At 38.8% G+C, this 19,395-nt stretch overlaps 1 protein-coding gene across 14 annotated transcripts in view; it reads left to right on the top strand.

Annotated features, from left to right (window-relative positions):
• LOC121877868 (CBP80/20-dependent translation initiation factor-like) overlaps nt 1-19,086 on the top strand; it is a 130,257-nt gene extending 111,171 nt beyond the window's left edge. For 10 of the 14 annotated variants that reach the window (XM_042383780.1, XM_042383778.1, XM_042383787.1 and 7 more), the window contains 8 exons: nt 3,535-3,616; nt 4,168-4,361; nt 6,115-6,252; nt 9,863-10,058; nt 13,675-13,793; nt 14,028-14,198; nt 14,399-14,536; nt 14,827-19,086. In XM_042383780.1, the coding sequence (XP_042239714.1) occupies nt 3,535-3,616; nt 4,168-4,361; nt 6,115-6,252; nt 9,863-10,058; nt 13,675-13,793; nt 14,028-14,198; nt 14,399-14,536; nt 14,827-15,054 (1,266 nt within the window). In that variant the 3' untranslated portion in view covers nt 15,055-19,086. The remainder of the gene's footprint in view (nt 1-3,534; nt 3,617-4,167; nt 4,362-6,114; nt 6,253-9,862; nt 10,059-13,674; nt 13,794-14,027; nt 14,199-14,398; nt 14,537-14,826) is intronic. The other 4 variants (XM_042383781.1, XM_042383789.1, XM_042383792.1 and 1 more) reach the window with 2 other exon arrangements.
• Nucleotides 19,087-19,395: the final 309 nt, after the last annotated feature.

The following is a 19,395-nucleotide window of genomic DNA, read 5'->3' on the forward strand; positions in this document are numbered from 1 at the left end:
TATTATTGTTATTATTATTATTATTATTATTATTTATTTTTTTTATTATTATTATCAGTTGTTATTATTTTTATTTTTATTATATTGTATTGTTATTACAAATGTTATTTACTATGAACTAATTATTATTATTACATTTGTGCCCTCCCAGGCCCCGATGTGGGTCATGAACCTGTGCCCGGGTGGGCTAATCCCTGTAAAAAATATATATATAGTTTTCAGTCTTCACCTGTGAGATGTTATCTGCGCATCACACTTGCTCAATGTTGACTGACGTCATCCAGTCGCGACCAATAAAGTATCGATATCATCACACGAATTTTTTTCGATCAATCACATTTGATTTTTTCAAGGGAAGCAAGCCCTGGGTACAATTCAGGTCTGTCGGAATTTCCGACTCTTGTTTATCGAACACGCTGATTGGCACAAACCCAGTAATTCGTCTGCTAATCGGTAAACTGATGACGTAGTCGGTAAGCCGTGACGTCACTGCTCCGACTCGGTAAATTACCGACTTTAGGAAATACGCTTTTTCATGGCTAAAACACCGTATAGAATACACAGAAATAAATTGTAATGTATTTAATTACCTTACCCACATTTTACTCGCGATATTTTAGCAGAACTATATTCTGCTGAGTCACACAACTCAATGTGTAAAATAAGGCCATGTACAGTATATATTTCTTGTGCTTAGTTATGCTTCTAAATGTTTAAATATTTGTATTTTTTATGTATTGTCAAAATAAAATTGTTGAAATGTTTTGGTTATTTTTGTATTCAGTATTATCGAAAAGTAATACAAATTACAATTGATAAAATACAAATCTAATGTGATCTCATATAACACTCTGAATGGTGTATAATGCAGTGTTTATTATTCAGAAATTTATAAAACTAATGACAGGAACAATGAAATTCACTGAGTATGAGGACTACTCTAATATAATTACTGTATCTGGGATCTTCGTCACCACACATTATATTATAGAAAATCGTAATATTACGTCATGTTCTCGCAACCAATCACAACGGGAGCAGTTGTTCGGTAAGCAAGAGTCGGAAACCCTGTCAGCCCTGGGTACAATTTGAATTTCATTGACCAGTTTCACAATGGCAGTGATGGAGGTTAGTTGTCGTTTGTGCTCCGACAATTATTTTAAGTTTATTGTCGAGTTTTACGAGAAACACGATTATTCTATCCATTTCTTACGTATCCCTGGCCCTTCTACTTCTAAGGTATTGTACTTTCGGACATGGCGCGCCGCAAAATTTTTAACTACTGAGACATTTAGGTTAGTTTAAGCTAGGCCTACCGGGGGTCCGGGGGCGGAGCCCCTGGTTAGAGGTCGGGTTAGATCTACTGTGGATCCAGGGGTGGAGCCCCCGGCTAGGAGTTAGGTTAAGTTTTGTTAGGTCAGATAACTGATGGGGTGTACACTGACCAACGCAATATATTACCATGAATATCAAAATAAAAGAAAAATAACAATTCAGCGTAAATTATCCAGCTCAGGTGAGAATTAAATACCTCAAAGAAATAGGAAGTAATTTAACTGGGCTATGCAGAAACGAATTTTTCAAACGTGCTTCAAATAAGTGGCTTATGGGCCATGGTCCGGGTCTCAACATATTTGTATTAGTATTTTGCTAGACAGTCGAGATGTCATAGACTATTAACAATATAAACTCCCTTCGAAGCGTAAAGCAGATTTATTCGTAGAATGAGTGTGCAGTGACTAACGTGCAACACAAAACCCAAGATTTTCGGTCGTCCCTGTACAGTATTTAGATATCCAAACTACGTGATATGTAGATTCAAACCGTTCTTAACACATCAAAACCCATCGGAAAAATATAGTTTCGATATCTAACCTAACCTAATTCCTAAGATTCCACGGATGACCGAAACTAAAATAATACCCTGATTGCTTCGAGTTTGTATCCTTAAATTTTAGTATTGGTCTAACAAAAAATATATATATATACAGTCGAACCAAGATATGTTACAAAAGCAGATTTTTTAATTTAATTTTTAAGCGCGAAACAAGGTTAGTAATACACGAGTCCAACAACAATTAAAAATTATGCACAGGATACAGGTACGGCAGCCGTATGAGAAAAATCGATGTCTATTGTTACGGCAGCCTAATGTGCAAACTTGATCGTTATTAAGACAAGCCTTTCTGACTTGCCAAACCTAACCTAACTTTACATAACTTGACCTAACCTAACCATTAACAACACAGTCAGTCAATACGGCTGCCGTACTTGCATCCAATACATAAACATTATAAGATGGAACTTTGGAGCTGAGCTGGGAAGTTGTACACAAGTTACTACTTACCAGGAGCCGCGCTGTGGTCTAAATTGTCCATTCTTAACGATCACATTTCACAACTTGGTGAGCTTCAACAGCGTAAACTGTTCGATGAATCACCAGATCAGTTGTATATTACCGTATATATAAATCACTTCCCATTTTCGATTATACGTACACAAAAATGGCTCCGGCAACAGTTGGAGGATTTGCATCTTAATTTGTTTCTCCCTGGTTCTTGTCATAATAAATAAGTTCCAGCCACCCGAGGATGCCACCATGTTTGTGCTTCAACTGTTGAGACCCGAGTGTCCCAGCGACCTTCCCCTATCTTACCTAATCAAAGTTACCGAACCCAACTTAATATAATAAACTTCCATCCTAGGATAGGTAGGGTTGGCTGGTTCATCTTACCAAAGAGAAATATTATAAAGTAACAATCATTGAAAGTGTTCGCAAGTATAAAATGTTTCACGCTCACGTAAACAGTCAAATGGTGCCATGGGAAAAACAAAATTACGATTTGTAAATGTATAACAGTGAAAGCTAAATGTATCCTCAAAAATATTTATAAAATTGACATGGTATTAGAGAAAATGGTAGAATATTCACACAGAGAACGTGAATCTCAAAAAATCTGAATGTGGAATCAGTGAGGTTATGGCTCTCGTGGGGACAAAGTAACGAGAATAACTGAAACAACATCTTTAAGTACCACAAATCCGTCACATGTATTAATAATTTACAACAGTACCGATTTTAAAGTTATCTCTGGCTGCCTACGAGTTTCAGCACTCCAGGCAGACATCATTTGTTTATCAAGACATCGTTGAAATGATTACCGCGCGGGTTATTATTATTATTATTATTATTAGTAGTAGTAGTAGTAGTAGTAGTAGTAGTAGTAGTAGTATTTTAGTACTTGGCTGGAAAATCATATAAAGGTTACCAAACATTCTCAGAAGGCCCCAGCTTGGCATACAGCACAAGAGGCAACAACTATAAAGAGGGTTAAAATGAAATAATCACACTTATACAGTTACGAAGCCAAGAGAATAACTATTAATTTACCTTCTTACGATCTTTATAACCCCAGTAGGTTGAAGTGAACACATTAAGAATCAGTTAACTGAGGCATAAACGACGATATGTGTTTTACATTGAGTTTGTTTTATTAATAAAAGAGTTGCGTTGATGTGTGATGTGTCCCGCAGGCCCGTGAGCAGTCGCGGCGCCGCAGTGCCATGCCAGCCACCAACCGTAGCAAACCTGCCATGGAGCTCTACCGCCCGCCAAGTGAGTATCTGTATCTCCCTCACACCCACACCACCCATCCCTGCACCACCTACACGGTCACACCACCCATCCCTTCACCACCTACACGGTCACACCACCCATCCCTGCACCACCTACACGGTCACACCACCCATCCCTGCACCACCTACACGGTCACCTGCATCCCACACCACCTACACGGTCACACCACCCATCCCTGCACCACCTACACGGTCACACCACCCATCCCTTCACCACCTACACGGTCACACCACCCATCCCTGCACCACCTACACGGTCACACCACCCATCCCTGCACCACCTGTACCTATACTGTACTGTACATTACCACACTATCCACATGACCACACCCTACCATCCTCATTATCACACCATTCACATGACCACATCATCCACACAACCGTACCACACCCACAATATAAACATCTCCACCCCCCATACGTACATTGAACCACAGTTTAATAGGAATATACACGTTTTTTACTAACATTTTAATGGAATACTGTTTATATCGGGTGACTTTGTCTAGAAAGTAGACCATTGACCTGCAGTCCATTCGCCAGCGCTCCGGGGACCCGGCATCTTCGATAACGCGAACGGCGACGCTGTAATGAACGGCAAGATGGCCCACAACGGCGGCTACCACGACAAGTCCGGACTCAACGTTAACGCTCGAGAGTTTGTTTCTGTAAGCACTAGACCTCCCCTCCAGCACTCCAAATCCTCCAGTAGTGTTCCCCTCCAGGTGAGTCCCCCCAGCCAGCTTAACTCCACAGTATTGTTCTCCATCAGTTTAAGTTCTCCAGTAATTTTCTTCTTTAGGTGAGTATCCATCCACCAAGGTTCAAGTCCTCTGTAGTGTGCCTCTCTAGGTGAGTGTCCAGTAGCATGGCCTTGCAGGTGAGTACTGACCAATGCTCAAATCCCCCGGTATTGTCCTCCAGGTAAGTCTGTATGTTCCCTCAGTTTTAGTTGTGTAAAGGTTGCCACAACGGTAACACCCATGGCCTATACCGATTTTGGGTGTGTGTGTGTACTAGTAAGACCCTGAACTGTAAATTATTTATTTGCAACTACACTGTGAAGATTAAAACAGATCATATATATGGTCGTACGTTCACCTTTTTTTTTTACGGGAATTAGCCCACCCGGGCACAGGTCGAACGACCCACAACGGGGCCTGGGGGCGAAAAAATAAGAATAGAAAGAAATTAAAAATAAAAGTAAAAATGTTATATTAATCTACACCACGAGGATGCCGGAAAATCATTTTTTTTTTTTTAATGAGACATTGTATGAGTATGGAAACACAGAAGGCAGAGCATTCCACAGTTTGGCTGTGTGAGGAAAGAAGGATGTACTATAACGGGTTATTCTAGTGGGACCGACATCCACAGAGAAACAGTGGGCACCGCGGGCAAGACGAGTGTTACGAGCCTACGGCCTTGCCGGCGGTACACAGGATGCCAAATCCACCGAACATTGCCCGTTAAAGTACCTGTAAAAGGGAGAGAGTGAAGCAACATTGTGGTGAAGAGAAGGAAGAATGATTGTCACCTGAATAAGGAGAGTTAATAAGACGAAATAAAAGTACTCCAAGTTGGGACGAATGAATCCCTTATATACTTGAAGCAACTGCTGGGAGTGAAGTAGCTACGGCATTTGTCCAGCATTCCCAACTTTCGGGAGGCAGGTTTAGCAATGTTGAGGATGTGTGGCTTCCATGACATATTCGAGGAAATGGTGAGGCCTAGCATATCTATTTTAGAATTTGGCAGGATGATAGCGTCCTGAAATGTGATTGGTGGGATATTAATTTAGAAATTGTAATTGGTGAATACCTGTACTAGTTTTATTACTATTGAATTTAACCAAGTTTTTATCTCCCCATTCGAAGATGCTGCACAGATCTGGACTATTTAGTCTTAAAACTATGTGTCCTTTTCAAATATAGGATTATGTTTAATAAAAGTAGTCACATTACCTTAGAACTAGCAGTAACTTTATGGATAGAGAAATTAAACGATTCATATTTATTTGATAATTTTTGTACAGTGGCAGCAATAGTCTTGAATTCACAAAGCTTCTTATGCTAACTTTTCATTGTGACTTGCGATGAGAGAATGCATCTAGCAGATTCATTAAAGCTGTTGCACAAAGCTACATAGACACTGGCATCGCAGTTACACCCATTTTACTGTAACTTAATGCATTCTCGTAACCCACAATGACGAAGAGTATAAGCTATGTCTTTGGAGAAATTGGACACATGATGTACAATCTTGGAAAAGTACCACGAACACGAATCGCTAAGCCTTTTTTTTTAACCACAAACGAAGTAAATCTAAAGTTAAGGACCTTAGGGTAATTTTGATGAGTTATTTTGATATGTAGGTTTGCGTTCCTCTATGGTACTCTTCCAATTTTGTACATTTTAGTAATCATGGCATAGTGTAGAGTTAGACCCTGTAACTCGTAACGCAATGCTTGTCCTGTAGGGTCGTCCCGGTGGTCTGCAACACTCCAAGTCTGGCAGTAACTTACGACAGACCACCAACGGCGACGTACGACCCCCGAGCGGCTCCCCACCCAGGGTACACTTCAGCGACGATAAAGAAAACGACCCAGAACTTAAGGTAAGACTCAAGGAAAAATATCCAATTGCTAACACTAAAAATGGAAGACCCTGAAGGTGAGTAAGATTTAGAAAAAATAAATTTGCATAAGTCACCCGGTATTGAATTTTGAGGATTTTTATGGTTGCAATCTATGACGCGCAAACGACCTAACCTAACTTCCTGACAAGCCTCCCTGGACTCCCGGTTTATATAAGTCGTTTGCAACCATAAAATTCTCAAAATTATATACCGGCTGCCTTATGAAATAATACCCGTAGAAAAATACAGGTGAGGAAAAACAAAAAAATGACTTCCTGGTCTCTAGTAATGTGTTACTGTGCTCTAACGACTAAATTATTTAAGTGTGTAGTTAGATTAGTATTGTACATCACTACTCATTAAAAATTAAGTTATATTTGTAGATTCGATCCTCAAATTTAAGGAATAATAAAAATAACGCAGAAAGTTGCCTGGGGGGGGGGGGTCGTCTGTACATTTCTACTACTCGAGGGTTGACGTACAGCAGTATGGGCTGCGATGTTCTACCGGGGAAGTTAGTACAACCCGCGACCTGGTTTGACCATTTGTCGATTTTTTTAGCATTTAAGTTTCTTGTATTTTGGGGTATTAATTTTGATGTTGATTTATACTAATATTTCAATAATCAATTGATCTTTGGATTAAATTAACTTAATATTTCCTTAATAAAATTAGAGTAACAGCAGGCTTACCCAAACTTCCGACCTCCATCACCGCCGATGGTCGTGGGTGGTTATACACACGTAGAATAAATCTTGATAAAATCACACGGGAAAATGGAAACAACGGAGTACCTTAGCTTTCGTCTTTATTCAAGATGTCTTGAATAAAGACGAAAGCTAAGGTACTCCGTTGTTTCCATTTTCCCGTGTGATTTTATCAAAATTTATCTTATCCACGTTTTCATTGTGGATTTACATGAAACGTAGAATAAAGTAGATTTAAGTCAATATTTCCAGATTCAAGGAAATTTCCATATTTTAGGGAAATCTGGTGCTCACAAGGATCTTTTTAAGGAAGTGTCAAATATAAGGAAATTCAAAGGAAATCGGGAGTTGGAAATAAAATAAGACTGAGTTTATTTTATTTTTTAATCGAAATATATGGAATCAAATAATGGAAAGATCGAGAAGATATAATATTTGTAGCCAAGTTCTTCCTGTTCCTAAGCCTAAATAGTGCTTACGATTACTACATATTGGGTACTACTGTACGTGTGTACAGAATATAGACAGGTTCACTGCCTGCCAGTCAGTCACTATAGGACGGTTCAAAAGTCCCATAATGCTTATATTAATGATCATTTATTCTATGTAGAGTTTCATCATGTAATCAATGGATTCTGTATAATTATACATGGTTAGTTAATTATTGTGAGATTTTAAGGAGTTTCAGTTCTACGAGGAAAGATAATAAAGATATTTGTTTTAACTTTTGGGAAGGTGTAGTAAATAATAATAATAATAAACGGTTTATTAATAGAGTTGCTGCCGCTGGCTGAAAATATACAAACTTACATGTGCTTTAGACATAATACTATACGTTCAATACATTTACTTGTGTGTACTCATTGTGCTGCATCATGCTAACTCACTTTCTTAGTCTCAGAGCAGGTTTACAGCACTTCGGTCTGCTTCCTGTAGGTTTGACTTTTGCCTTAATATGTTGGTAATGTGACTATAGGCATTATTAATTTATTTGGTACTGGGCCCTTGGGTCGGGAGACGCAGGACAAGTAGTCTACCATAATTGCTCTACAGAATTATTTGTTATTTTTTTTTTTTGGGGGGGGGGGGGAGTTTTTCATGAAAGGAAATTTATAGGGAAATTGAATATTTTTTTTTACAGGACATCTAAGGAAATTTAACAACCCGGTCAAAGAAATCGAAGTTCAAATGTGGAAGCACTGACTTGAGCACTCCCCCATGTTATCATCTCCAAGTGTCCCCTTGTTTCTTGCTTGTCTGGGCGATGTCTCAGGCAAGTTTTGAGCCAGGAAGCTGAAATTCGGACACAAAATCGTTTTCTTAAATTTTTACTTGTCCACTGCTTCCCACTCTACTCCCTCTCTTAGGTGTGCCATGAAGTGCGGGGGGAGAGGGGTGAAGTTGATGACAGTTTTATTAATATGAGTGAATATACATTTCCTATTGTTCGTTAATATGTTCTACCTGTATTGAATGTGTAAGCTGGCCCGTAAGGGGGGAAGGTTAACGTAGTGTGCATGCATGTCCAATTTCACTCACACCAGCCTACCGCATGTTGCTTCTTGACTGGCCTAGCACGAGAAGGTTCGTGGTTAAGAAGTTTACATTACATCTTCGGACCAACGAACCTTCTGAATACAAGATCAATCCTCCGCCAAAATTAAAAATAACACGTGTTCTGGCTCGAGTATGTTATCCTCACTATACCTCGTTATCTAGTAGATTTTTATTTATTTATTTATTTTAGCAAATAACTTGAGCTTCTTTTTAACAAACACTCGTACTCGTTCAGTGGTTTTTAAATTTTTTCGAGTGCGACCCAATTTGGAGTATGTGAGAAACTTTGCCACCCTTCGATTTGGATAAAAAGAATAGCTCAAATCAACTAGCAATTTAATTGCAAGGTGCAACTAGCAATAAATAGGGGTTGAAGGCTGTACCGGTGACCTAGAGAGGTTAAATAAAAAACAGGCAAAGAGCATAACTGCTGGGCCATCTCCACCCACTAAAGACTGCAAGTTACCCACATTTGGGTCGCGACTCATTGTTTGAGAACTGCTGTTCTATTTCTTTATCGTCAACAGATATTAAACCTTGTTTTCATTTCTTACTAAAGATCAGGTACAGTAGAATTTTTCGTCTTTAACTTAGGTTTCTGAATGTGGACAGTTGACAGGAGGCAGCAGGTGTGACTTATGACGCTCCAGGCAGCTCTATTTGTCTCACATGGACGGTTGCCAGCTCCTTAATATTAGAACTTACAGGTGCAGCATTGCTGTCATCAGTGGAATTTAAACTTCTCTTAAAAAATTACAAATAAATGACTAAATTGATAAATGGGTAACATGAGAAAACCATCTCGAAAAAATGAGGTTATTTTGAAGAATATGAATCAAATGTTTGGCCGCTACATACAGTACTGCAGTGTGTGTGTGAAGGTTAGTTAAGTAAATCAAAATGTTTTCTTACTGCCAAGCATGAGAAGCGCAAATTAAATAATGAATAGTGGTCACATAATACATAAAACCCAGTATAACTACATTTTTAATTGTTAATGAATACAATATGTATACTAACTTATACCTATACACCTGTTGTTTAAAAACAGTAATACATTAAACATCAATATTTTAGCAGGAATTAGTTTCATATATATATATATATATATATATATATATATATATATATATATATATATATATATATATATATATATATATATAAACCAAGAGGATAGTTACGGCTGGAATGCATAAAGGGTAATGGTAGGGACAAAATCACTATGCATTGAAATTTTAGGTTTCAGTTATATGCCAGCTTAGTGGCTTTTTCTCTGTGAAGGGAGAGTTAACAATGTTTAACAAATATCTTGTACCCTGCAGTGTGTGCCGGTGTCCCGCCCTCCCTCCCTGGCAGTGGGGATCCTAAGTCAGTCAGGTATCAAGAGGTCGAAGTCACTGGGCTCAGCAGACCTCCGCGCCTCACAGCTCCTGGAGGCCTCCACACCCACCACCGCCATGCCGGACTTGGGCCCCTTCTCACCCGATGTCCAAAATTCTATAACGAAAGCTATGACTGGTAAGGCTAGTAACTCAGTCTGCTTCAACAAGTTTTCAGTTTTTCTCCCACAAAATCTTCACGGGAATGATACGCTTAATGATAAAATTGAAGTGCTTATATCTTGTTTTATAGTATAATGGTACATGTTATCACAGCTTCTGGAGTGGACATTCTGGGCTACGAGAAACGTTCCCCCTTGCTGAACTAAAACTAACGTCCCATGAGGTGTTGAATACTAAGAATCATGCTAGCATCTATCTGGCCGGGCATATAACACCATAGTAGGGAGAGGCTTTCAGTATGTACAATGAAAGACAAAACTCGTGTCGTGAAATTTGGTGAAAACATCTGCCGAAGGGCTAAACTTTTGGTGCGCTCTGCCTTGTGGTGGGGGACTCTCATAATGTTTCAAGAGTTATATTTAATCTTCCGACAAAACAGTGACACGACTTTTGTTTTTGTACGTACGTGGGGGGAAAAATACGTGTACTATATATCTTACTTGCAATCTAAGTATACAATGTTGTGTTTATCTAGTGTGTTTAGAATGAATTTATTTTCATTTTTTCCATCATGGTTTGCAAATAATTCGTTTCCAAGTGTTTTAGCCTAGTTAGGTGTAGTTGAAGAAAATGTATTTGACTACATAAGAACATAAGAAAATAAAGAGTGCAATAGGCCGGTTGGCCTATGCATGGCAGCCCCTGTCGAGAGTTATTACCACTCTATCATCCATGAATCTATCTAGCCTCATTTTAAAACTTAACAGCGTTCCAGCACTTACTACAAAGTTGCTAAGCTTGTTCCACTCGTCCACCACCCTATTTGTGAACCAGTTCCTTCCTATTGCCCTCCTAAACCTTGCCTTGCTCAAAACCGTCCCTCATTTATTTTCACATAATTTACTCAACACGGCAACCTCTTACAGGAGATATTAAACGTTAGTCAGCTGTAAACACGAGGCACTTGATAATTCGGGCTAAAAGGCCTCTTGAAAGATAATGTGGTACATTATCAATTTATGACTGGGAGTTTGGCGTGTAATGAGGGGGGAACTACTGTATGTAGAAAGTATAGATAGAATATTTAGTCTTAGGCATGGACACATTAATATTAATCTATATATCGAAGTCACTAGACACTGACTCTCGGACACAAACATGAAATGGATACACTTCCCACCGTAAGTAACTCACCCTTGGATCGCTACTGACAAAGACTCACGTGTGACCTGAGGGAGTCCCAGCAGGTGCTATTGAAGGGAGAGCTGGACTATGTTTCCTGGGGGAGACTGCTAGCTGGAGATGTGGTGCCGGGGAGGAACTGTCGGCTCCCTCCCTATTACAGAAATAATCCGAATGCGACTGTCATGAGAAGGAGCTGCAGAGCCTATATATTGACGATTTCCAGCAGGACGATGTCGTCACTAATCTGAGTGTGTCTGGTCAGGTGACAGGTGTACTGGCTGGAGGGTTAGCTTCTTGAGTAACACGGTTATGTCGCAGGGTTAAGCTAATCGCTTGGCGGTGAGAACTCTGGGTCAATGAGACTGACCTCTCTTGGGTCAGGTCTGAACAGCTTGTCCAGGTGTAGCTTCTTGAGTAACACGGTCATAACACAGGGTTAACTCAGGTGCCTTGTCCGTGACCTCTCCTGGGTCAGGTCTTAGGGCCAATTGCAAGATCAGCCGTGGTGTACACCACGCTGTGGTATCCCGGCGGTCGTAGTACAATGGAGTGAAAATTTCGTGATTTTTCAAGATGGGCCGTGGTGCATGATGGTGGTACCCGACTGTCGTTTGTTGTTACTACGTCATCGTAGTGCAGTCAGGTGAACCAACTGGCGGAAGACTTGGGGGTTGGTAACCTAACTTAACTGGTAAAAATCGGTCAACTTATAATCATTAAATTCGCTGGATGGCCAAAAGATAATATCATCAGTTCCATTTACTTTAGAAGGACTTATTAATTTTTGTTGAAATCATGGACATACAAAGCCAATATATCTACATTTGATTCTACCAGTGTGAATGGCAAAGTTAATTAATATCACCACTCCAACTGTTGGCCCAAACAAGTCGTAAAGTAGTTCTTTCTTGTAATACATTGAGTCACCAAGGGAATAAAAAAATAAAACATGAATTTAGGTCACTGAATTTATCTTATTAGTAGCAAATTGTGGTTAAATTGATACACAAATGAAACATGCCTGGGAAGTACCTGGCACTAGTTACCTGGTATATTTGGACTTATTAAAATATGATATCTCGGCTAATAAGTAATTATACTAAGGAAATAATTATTATGGTAGTTTTGGACTGTTATTAATTGCCCTCATTACGAAAATTGGGTCGATATTAATTCTGATGAAGGACGTCATTCACCATCCCAGAGGAAGCTGTTCTCACCACTCTTCAAATAGACCATTTACGACTTTTTTTTAGCTTAATTTGATTTCTATACATTTCTACACATAAATTAGTTGTATTAGTTATCTTAAAGGCTTACCTTTTGTGATGGTTAGGCGAATTTGGAGGATATAAACGGCGATGAGACGAGTAGAGGCTGGCGGAATTTTTCGTACACAAACATGGACCGCTTTTAAAAAGAACAATACAATTCTGCATGTGCTGTTCTATATGGAGTATATCGTATAAAAAATATTATTTCTTTGCGGATTTATACATTTTATGTGCATCCAAATCAATTTTCTTTCTTTTGGTTTCAAAAATAGTTCCCTCGTAGTGATCATCGGGCGGGGGTGCGACTACCACGAAATTTCCCCATGTTCCAATAACGAATTGTAAATTTTTTTTTTCAGCCCAAAACGCTTCTTGCACAACAAACATGGGGCTACTACAGCATGGTATACACCACGGCTGATCTTGCTATTGGCCCTTACTGTCACTGTAGGGTGTGTCAACCTTAACATGATGATTGTAACTCCTCCAGTCATCGTACCAGGAAGATCACTGACGAATACGGGTTTTCGTTTCGGTTATATTTATGAAAAACAATCCTCTATTGAATTTTTTTATCCGTTTTTAGGTAAATATCATGTTTTTTCAAAGCTTATACGGAGGCCGTGTTACTATTTATCTCGGAAATAAATAATTTGAATACTTGTGCTTTGAGGATCTACACTGATGTTATGTTTCTTTGGTATTTATTTTCACGCTCTGTGTAGTTATAAGTAAATAAATGATACTCTGATGGAATGTTAGGTCACAGTAAAGGCCACCAGGTAAGTTTTTCTCGATCAGGGCAGTTTTAATATTTCAAAATTTAGATAAACTAAAGTTATTGTATTCATTCACATCACCAAACTCAGACATGACAGAGGGGTGTTAATAGTGTGTATGCGATTAATATTTGGTAAATTTAACAACGTCATACTTTACACATGAGAAGTCAGTTATTAGGTAACAGCGAATGATTAAGGTTTTTATTATCTTAAACTAAGGTGTTCTGTAATGAACCGATGTTGATCCTGAAATTATGGCATTCCCAGAGCCCCAGACTGAAGAATATTGGTGAAGAGACAGCCCTTCTAAAATGCAGGACATATTGATAAATTGAGCATATGAATGTTGTGAAGTATAATTATTTATCTCTTATTACTTATTTATTGACAGACCCCAACAGCGTGAGTGCGAGGCAGCTGATGGAGGTGGTGCGTCACGTGTTCACGCGGGTGGTGGAGGCTTCCCGCCACGCTGAGCCCGCAGCCAGGCTCTGTATCGCTATTATTGAGGCAAGACACCCTCCTCACCATGATAATATTAGTCTTAACATAGAATATTACTACAATTAAGAGAAACTTTATATAAAAACAAAAATTTTTAAAACTTAAATGCAGAAGTTTTATTTTGAAAATAGACTCTGCTTAAGAGTAGCTTTGTGATATAGGTCTGTATCTTTTAATATTGTATTGATATATTTAGGTGTTTCTTGTATCTTGTAATAATGTAACAATTTACTCGTGCAGAAGGAGAAGAATGAAACATTCCTGGAGACGCTGCTCAACACGTGCCAGGAGTACTTCCAGGAACGTGATCGCCTCCTCCGAAACAACCCACCCGCACCCTACCCGGGCTTCGTCCCCGCCCACCCGCGCTGGATCGCCTACATGACCTTCCTCAATGAGATGTATACACAGGTATGGAATGTTATGTATGTTTGGGGAGATATTATGTAATATGGTATATACAGAAATGGAGCTATATAAACTCATGACAACGCTCCACTAGCCCAATAAACTAATGACAATGCTCCACTAACTCAATAAACTCATGACAACGTTCCACTAACTCAATAAACTCATGACAACTTTCCACTAACTCAGTAAACCTTCGACAGCTCAAGCGGCGACATGTACAGCTCATGACGAAGCGAATGAGGAACAGTGAGACAGCGCCGGGACTACTACTGCTCACCCTGCTAGCTCAGTGCTGTCAAGTGTGTCTCAAGGAAAACGCCGTCAACAGTCTGGCTGAGGTAACTTTAATCTGATTTTCTCCGTGGCTGTGTTGTCTTATATTAATCAATGCTCTTGTGACCGATGTTTGTTATAGATTGTCTTTAAGATTACGATTTACCGCATCTATCCTTTTAAAACATCAGATTGAATAAATATCTTGGAATGCATCTTGTAATGTTTGTGTAAAGATATTTATTCCATACATGATCCTGTTATTTCATTTGACTGAGTGCAATATATAGGTTACTGAGTAGGTCTTTCTAAATTTAGTGTTTCGACCACATTAATGTTGTTGTCACCTCGCCAGACTGAGTGCCTATTCTTCGTGCTGACTGGAGTAGGGAAGGATATCGAGGTTGAGCTGCCTCACCAAATGGCGCGGGTGATGAGTGCCGCCCGTGATGCCTTCCTCACTACTGTCCGGGTCCCCGCAGTTCGCAAGACCCTACTCCAGCTGATAGAAATGCACGCTGCTAGATGGCAACTGCCGGCACCTGCAGTCATGTACTACTACCCAGGCTCAGGCAGCAAATAGCCGTATTTGACTTGTAGGTTCCAGATATAATACATATAAAGTACTGTACACACCAGCCTGGTGCCAAATTGCTGGCTGTATAATTCGTGTTCATATTGCCATGTCAGTTTTAGAAGTGAACCTTTTTAAGTCAATCGTATCATAATACCTGGCAATAAGGCGACACATATATCCCAGTGGCTTTGGCAGCTCCTGGTATATATATATATATACATATATGAGGTGTAATGTATGTTTCCTTTTGTAATGCCAGAACACGGCCTTCTCTCCCTAGTCATGCTCCTTTGTTTTTGTTGAGAAATTAAGCAGTCTTGATACATTTCTAATCTGTAAGTGTATGTGGAACAGAGAAACGCTACTAATAATTTGTCCGACACAGTTTAATGTGGAAGTTCTTACTTTCCATGTTAAATGTTAAATTATCAAAATGTAAAACCAAAAATTGATGGGCAAATGCAATTCTTAAAACACATAATCGCCTCAGTTTTTGGCAGTGTTGTGCTTTCACAGTTGTGAATGATGGTAGGAAATGTCTTTGTCAGACCGGCTGCAGCTGACAGCATGATAATGAAGTCTTATCCTTTCTACATTAGTATGCCTTCATAACTATTGGGTCCCAAGACTTCATAAACTATTAATCATAACAGGAATAATGTACATTTTGTGCCATGTTACGCTAGTTACACTGTTGGGGAGGTCTTCTGGCTATTTTCTTGTTTCACAATTTATGAATATTCCTGGGAAGGACCCCCGAAGATAAAGAAGCTTCATTCTTTGGAGGGATTCTTTAAAAAAGGAAGCCTCATCCATGCTAACATGTACAGTAAAAGAGGTCTGCTGAAGGGATGCCTGCTCTTCATAACTAATCCCCGAGTTCCTGTTTGCACCAGTAGGAGGGATGTCTCAGCCTGGCTCCTCCAATTCATTATCGATCGACCGACGTAAACGATTCTCGATATCTCGAGTGATTACCCCGACATGCCCTCACTTGGGTAATCATCCTCAGATAGCATCCTGGCCAGCCGGGGACGGGGCAGCTCCAGCGGGTACTTGTGTACAACTTTTATCATCGGATCCAAGCTGTTCCCTTGGCATGTTGTACCGGTGATTAGTGCCTAGAAGCTTAGATTATACTTTCGTCACTGGACCCACAATTGTGGCTGTTTACCCTCGAGTTTTATTTATGGTACTCGGGTTTACAAGAACGAGGGTTTTTATCAGTGACTTGGCTTGATATTTGAATTAAGCCATAAGTGTGATGCACCTTGTATCGGAGGTGTGTGTGTGTGTGTTGGCAGCATTCTGGGTGTAAATGTATTTTACAGGTGTGACCTTGAACTTGTCACTTCCACTGTTCCTCAGTACTTCACAACACATCACAAGCCCTTCACCGGCTGTGCCTAAGAGCTGTTTCCCTTCCACCCAGCTAAGTCTGAGACAAGCTGATAGTCTTCCAGAAAGGTCCAACTTTTATCGCTCTTTCCCGTTGATTCTCTCCAAAGATCTTCTCTAGTCCACGGCCTTTAAAATTGTTTAATTTTCAACAGAAAAAAAGAAGTTCCTTGGTGTTCTTGGACCAGGAAGGACTTACCCTCCACAGCAAAATCAATATCAGGTCTCTTCTTTAACTAATTCTTGTATAGATTATCAGTAAAATAATGGAGATGGATAGTGTCTAAGTTTCCTATTTGCCAGTGACGTCACATGCAGTTAGAGACCTGATTTTGTCCCTGCCTACAATTCGCCACGACCTTGCTCAGCTGTGTACAGTTCCCTTGGGGATATATCCAGCCTTATTTTTATAATTGATTTCACTTGCAGTGAATGAAAGATTTTTCTAGGATATTTTTGTGCTCCATGAAGTTTGAAATAAAAGCTAGACATGAATTGGAAAATGAAGTGCCTTATAGAAACGTGACAACATCGAACCTTTTGAGGAGTTTTTCACTTATGTAATTCTAAAACTGCAATTAAAATCACATGTTTGGTGTAGTAGCATATTTGGCCCATAATCAGGGTCACAATGAAACTTCTTCAAAGATTTTTTTTTAAAGTCCTGGTCACTTCATCGTAAAGGCTTAAAAAAAATACTGAAGAAGTACTAAATTAACGAAACAAAATATGGGAGTGGAATCCAGGATTATGCAATATTCATATGTGCGAGTCATGTTGTTGGCTGTGTACGTATAACAAATTCCAATGTCTAACTAAAAATAACATTAATACCCTGTATAGCCAATTGGTTCGACTGTTTCTCACGTTTCAATTTAGGTCTTGCAGACATGTAATACACACATAATTCTCTTAAATTTTAGTTGTAATCCAAACATTCAGTCTCAGTCACTTTGGTTAAAATGTCTTGACACGAATAAGATCTGTATTTTCCTAACCAGTTTATGGAATCATGTGACTGTGCTGTCTGTTGCTTCAGTTTGGAAATACAGGTATTATAGTTGTAGTTATTATCCATGTAATGATGCTGCTCCTGATGGGATATCTTAATTTATTGTAATATGTTCAGCAAAATCCAGAATGTTTCTCAGATAACAACTTTACAGTCCAGGAAAAAGATAAAAAACAAAACACTGCTTCTTTATTTTTAGATGTACAGTATATTATATTAGTAGCCACAGTCTAACAGTATATGTATACTCAATACTACATTACCAAACAATATTATGATCAGTGGTTGTTGCAAGGTAAACTGGTATACTTTTGTAACATGGATGCTTTAAAATAATCTAGTCTGTTACTACTACACATCTATGCTTCTCCCTACGCAAAATTGTCAGGGATAAACATTAACTCTTAAACTATTTTTTCCATCAGGCACGTTAAGATGATTGGGATGATAATCAATAACAGTGGCAAGTGATGACAAAATTGCCTGTCTAAACACCACAGCTATTAGGGAAATTTTTATATTTGTCCTGAGCAGCCATTAATGTTTATCTCTTACTGTCAACGTGTAAATATTTATTTTCACATTTGTAAAGGAGATTGTTAAACTTGTTAATATTCAGGGAATAACATCATCTGAGTGTATCTGTGTTAATATATTATAAACCTGACGAGCTTCCTGGGGAAGAGGTCATGTATCAAGATTGAGGTACACGATGCATCCTGATATATTCTTAACAAAAATATTCCTTACTTATTTCCTAAACCACAAATCTCCCAATAAGTAATAAAGTAATTCTATCGGGCAGACTCATTAATTACTACTCTTGCATATTCTTAAAAATATCGGTGCCCAGATACTGTATTTAAGATCACATGAATGTATAATAATATGGCAGGATGCATTAGTGACCCAGAGTGATTGGTGCAAGAGTTGGAGTTGCTACGTGGTTTATCTTGGAGAATGTGTTAAAAGCAAAGTCACCAGATATATACAGTGGTGGTGGTAGATGCTTCAGATCTTCAGGACCACACATGGGAAAAAATAATGTGATATTTTTGTTGTGGCCACACTGTCAGTCTTGGCAATCTGCTCACAATGAACGGCGTGGCACCTTCAACACTTAAAAGCGAAATATTATTATTAATATTAGTCTCTGAGAGGATAACCTATACGTACTCTCAACATCACATATATGCGGCTCCTCTTATGTTTTCTATATGATTTGCAGACTTGGTAGTCGAGGACAGTAAGACATCATTTACTGTATGATCTTTGTGGTTAGGGACAAGGAGTTTCTGGATTTCAGCTTGATTAAGAACCGTTGTTTTTAACTCGTTGGACTTTTCTTATGATGCAAGAGACATACAGTACTGTGCCCAGCTAAAAAGTTCTTACATGAAAAAGATGCATTAGACATCCCGGCTCAGTATACTCGTTATATCCTTTCATTAGGCTGTGGATATAGTGTATACAGATTCAATGTTTGCTTGCACTGATATTTTTATTATATTCACAACAGTGATCGCGTACCAGAAGATTTCATAACTGTTTCCTTAATTTTTGTACAGAAGTGTGCTAATGATAAAAGCAAATTTCATGTCGACTTTATAAAATAAAAGTTAACTGAATGGTATGTTTTCTCTTGATTCCTAGACTTGTCATTTTCACTTATTAACTAGTGGCCATATGATTATTTTTATAAATCAACTGTACTGCATTTCACTATTAATCTTTTCATTTAATATTATCAAGAGTATTATTACACACGAAACATCAGCTATTAGTAATTAAACAAGGATATCTGTAATAAAAGTAAGAATATTGTTGTTATAATGTATTTCAGTGCAATAATAACTAAGGTCTATATAAATTCATCCTCGAGTGATCCAGTCATCATATTCTTTATTGTTCAGATATCCTTAAAATCATCATATTCC

Source organism: Homarus americanus, unplaced genomic scaffold (assembly GCF_018991925.1).
Source record: "Homarus americanus isolate GMGI-L3 unplaced genomic scaffold, GMGI_Hamer_2.0 scaffold24523, whole genome shotgun sequence".
In the NCBI taxonomy this organism is placed as follows: Eukaryota; Metazoa; Arthropoda; class Malacostraca; order Decapoda; family Nephropidae; genus Homarus; species Homarus americanus.